The sequence below is a fragment of the Mus caroli genome, chromosome 6 (assembly GCF_900094665.2).
Source record: "Mus caroli chromosome 6, CAROLI_EIJ_v1.1, whole genome shotgun sequence".
Classification (NCBI taxonomy): Eukaryota; Metazoa; Chordata; class Mammalia; order Rodentia; family Muridae; genus Mus; species Mus caroli.
This window is the reverse complement of record NC_034575.1, coordinates 35539448-35543933: the sequence shown is the minus strand read 5'-3', so window position 1 is coordinate 35543933 and position 4486 is coordinate 35539448. Positions and strand designations below refer to the sequence as shown.

General features: G+C 34.4%; 1 protein-coding gene across 1 annotated transcript in view; it reads left to right on the top strand.

Annotated features, from left to right (window-relative positions):
- The first annotated feature begins 1530 nt into the window (after positions 1 to 1530).
- The window catches only part of LOC110296559 (trypsin-4), a 3915-nt gene continuing 959 nt past the window's right edge, over positions 1531 to 4486 (top strand). Inside the window, exons 1-4 of the mRNA XM_021165262.1 lie at positions 1531 to 1616; positions 2921 to 3083; positions 3365 to 3618; positions 4166 to 4302. Of these exons, the coding sequence (XP_021020921.1) occupies positions 1577 to 1616; positions 2921 to 3083; positions 3365 to 3618; positions 4166 to 4302 (594 nt within the window). The 5' untranslated portion in view covers positions 1531 to 1576. The remainder of the gene's footprint in view (positions 1617 to 2920; positions 3084 to 3364; positions 3619 to 4165; positions 4303 to 4486) is intronic.

The window sequence follows — 4486 nt, the reverse complement described above, 5'->3', positions numbered from 1 at the left end:
TTTTTAAAGCTATAGCGAGGTATGGAAAAATCATATTTCTTCTAGTTATATATGTAAAAAAACTATGAACTGTGGCCTTTATACTTATATTCCTTATAACAAAAACTGATTCACCAAAATCTATATTTAACTATTCTTATATAACACATGTTCTCACATAAAATACAATAGATAAGTACCAGTTATTTCACATCCACTGTATGCTTTTACCCAGTATAGCAGTTAATTTATTGGTTAAAACTAATATATGTTAGCATGTAGGTAAAATGAACTCAAATCAATAAACTTGCCTAAACAGAACAAACACAAGATACTTTTGTTCTTAGAACCCTGACTTAGTCCATTAAATTGAACCCAAGCAATTGTTATGTCTTATAATAATTACCATTTTAAAGATTAAAAACAGTTAATGCCAGTTGGTATATTGTTTTCGATGTATGATGGTATGTATTTTATGTCAACTTGACAGGAGCTATGATTAACTTGAAAACAGTTCTCTCTGCATGTCTATAAAATATTTTCTAACTCTTGTTAATTGGAGTGAAAAGATTCACTTTAACTCTAAGCAGCACCATTTTTTTTTTGGTTGGGGTCTAGAATGTATAAGAACAGAGCTACCGAATTTGTCTTCCTCTCTTTGTATTTCTGACTCTGGATACAATGTGCCCATCAAACTCATGATTCTGGTAACATGCCTTCCTTACTACAATGGACAATATTTTCAAACTACAAACCAAAATAATTCTCTCTTTTTAAAGTTTCTTTAGTAAGTTATTGTGTCAAAGTAATGAAAAAAGTAATTGAGAGACCTTTTAGAAAGTAAAATTAAAAATGCCAACCATTTCTCATATTTCCCTGGTAGAGAAATATAATCTGCATTCTTTTATCTCAACCTGTAGAGTGAGATACAACCACATATCCTCGCCCACATTCCACCAAGGTGGAATCAGGGTTATGCACACTAAATATTTGTTATAGAAGAGCCTACATATGTTTCTTATGATAAATTAGAAAGATCAAGTGAAATTAAGAACATAAGGGCTTGGGTCAAAGCACACTGGAATAAATAGAAGAGTTTTGAAAGTGAAAAAGTAAATTATCTCAACAAGGAAAAGAATCCTATTGCCTTAGGTCGTTCAGGTTGCCATGATTTAAAAAAAAAAATCACAGCTTCAAAACATAAGTACATTTCTCATTAGTCTTCACTATCAACTACAGTTACAATGTATCAAAACTACAAATTCAAAAGGCCCGTCTGAGACACAAAGCAGTGTCCTTTAATCTTTCTCCACTGTTCTTTCCTGCTATGGAAACATATTACCACCAGCTGCAGTTGTTCCTTCCATTCCCATAACCTTTAGAGAATACTGGGGGAAACAATGATGTGGAAACTTGGTGCTGAATCATCTTCCACCAATCACAGAACAGAATTGTAAGTTTGATTTTGTGTGTGTTCAATGAAATCACCTTTTTTTGTTTGTTTGTTTTTCACCATTGATACCAAAAACTCAAGGTATAAATAGCTGTAAAGGAAAAGCGTTTATCCTAGTGCCCACTTCAGACACACTGAAAAACTATGAAGATCATCTTCTTCTTCACTTTTCTGGGAGCTGCTGGTGAGTCTTTCAAAGAACATTTCATCAGATGTGTATTATACATATAAGTTTGTGTTTAGTGAGTGGGAAAACAGTAACTAAGTAAATATTCCATGTGCAAGGGGCTAAAAGCTGGCAGTCAACACTATTTGCTACATTTATGTATTCTATAGCTTAGTAGATGAAAAGAAACAAACAGTGCAAATGAACCTAATGGGCATCCTGACATTTGTGTGAAGAAGTATAAATAATTGGAATTATTTTCTGCTCCAAGGAAAAGATGTAAATATTAAATTCTAATTATGTGGAAGATGAAACTCTGCTTATTTATATGAAGTTATCATAATTAGAAGAGATAGGGTATTTTTCATGGGTAAAAACTTTAGGTTCTACTCACAAAATCTTTACTAACAAAATCAGTCCTATATCAGTGTTGCTGAATACTGAAAAACAGGAAAAATGATCTTTTCTAGGGTAATACAACTAAATTTAAAACTAAATTTTCATAATTAAAATGGGTTTCAATTTGTAAAGTTTCTCATGTTTGGAAATTTCAACCACTATTTTTAAATATTACAATGTTCAGCTCATACAGATTTATTATGGTCTTTAGAATTATATTAAATATTGAGGGTAGTTATAATCATTATAAATTATGTACATGTATTGAATTTAGTAATAATAAAAATACTAGGACAAACTCTTGAGGAATCAGTGTATGAAAAATGCTAAATACATTAATATATGTCCAACAGATAACTGAAATAACAGGCAAGTTTTCGTAAGAAAAACATAGAATTGTGGTTAAATGATTTACACCAATTGTATTCAACAAATTAACTCAGTCACTCATTTGTATGTGTTAGGTATTTAAAAAATTAAAGATAAATTTAAAAGTCCATTGAATGTGATGAAAAAATGTTCCTTTGAATAAATAGCTTGCCTCTAAGCCTTGGGAACCAAGAAAGATACTGGGACCCTGTACCAAACAGATAAATTAAACACTTGAAAGTAGTTTTTGCTCTCCAGGGACCACTATGCTACACATAATCACACACACACACACACACACACACACACACACACACACACACACACCACAAACAGAGAGAGAAAATAAATAATTTTTAATTTTAGATTTGATTCATAGCAATATCAAGAGAGTATATGCTGATATTAGAAAATGATAACTTTCAAGAGACTACAAGCATATTTTACCCAACAGGAGGATATGTGTCATTTCTGGTTGGTCTGTACAAACTTCATTTGGAAGACCCATTGTGAGACAAGTCTTCTTATGCTAAATATGCAAAACTCTCCCCCAGTTGCTCTCCCTGCTAACAGTGATGACAAGATTGTTGGAGGCTACACATGTCCGAAGCATTCGGTTCCTTACCAGGTGTCTCTGCATGATGGCATTAGCCATCAGTGTGGTGGATCCCTTATCAGTGATCAGTGGGTACTGTCTGCTGCTCACTGCTACAAAAGGTAATGAAACAATACTCAAATTTCTATGCTCTACAGTCATTCTGTCCTCCAGTATCACCTTAAGGGCATGGTCCTTTGTGAATCTGTATGGGCAGGACACACGTGATGGAATGCTCTATCCTGAACATTGGTTGTAAGGCACAATACACCTTAACTTCATAGCCCTGACAGTACTGGATGCTTTAAGAAAATGATGTCTGTGTTTTTATGTTCAGAACTTTCAGTTTGGTAAAGAAAAACCTCTACAGGGATATTTAGAAATCTTTTATCTTTTAATGCAGAAGACTCCAGGTTCGCCTTGGTGAACACAATATTGATGTCCTTGAGGGTGGTGAGCAATTTATTGATGCAGAAAAGATCATTCGACACCCCGAGTATAACAAGGACACTGTGGACAATGACATCATGCTGATTAAATTGAAGTCACCTGCCATCCTTAACTCCCAAGTATCCACAGTTTCTCTGCCCAGATCCTGTGCATCTACAAATGCTCAGTGCCTTGTTTCTGGCTGGGGAAATACTGTGAGCATTGGTGGTAAGTGTCAATGGAACTTTTCCATGTGTAAAAGTATGAGAGTATGTAAAATGTATGTTGGTTGTCAACATGACAAAATTGTCACTGTGAGAGATACTTGTAAACGTTTTAAACAAAGACAATCTAGGAATGTATAATTTGTAGGCCAGAACATTGCTTCACTGAGACCATGGGGGAAAACCAATAGCATTTGAAATGTGAATGAAGAAAATATCTAATAATAATGTTTAAAAAACATGAGCTATTAGCAAGATGCTAAAGTATTTAGCTGGTGAGGTCAGTTATATGAGGGAATGAAAACTCAAGTGAAAAACAGAAGAGAAGCTTGGGATTTGTTGTTCCCTGAGGAATCTATCTCATGGAGGAAATACTAAAATATTTGAAAATCCAAAAGCCAACAATGTATTGTAAAAAAGGACAGCTTATTAAAACTATTGGAGGAAATGTTCTAAAAGAAAAATATGCTTAAATTATGATGTTTGGCAAATAGAATTAGAAATTTCAGGGAAGATATTGAGTGACCTTGCCTTCTTTTTTCTCTCAACAGGAAAATACCCAGCACTCCTTCAATGTCTGGAAGCTCCTGTCCTCTCTGCCAGTTCTTGCAAAAAATCCTACCCAGGCCAGATTACCAGCAATATGTTCTGCCTGGGATTCCTGGAGGGTGGAAAGGACTCCTGTGATGTGAGTGTTCTTTGATTCTTTCTACAAATGATTGTTCTTTGACTCTTTCTACAGCTCCCTCTCCCTCTCCCCCTCCCCCTTCCCCTCCCTCTGTGTTTTTATGTTCAGAACTTTCAGTTTGGTAAAGAAAAACCTCTACAGGGATATTTAGAAATCTTTTATCTTTTAATGCAGAAGACTCCAG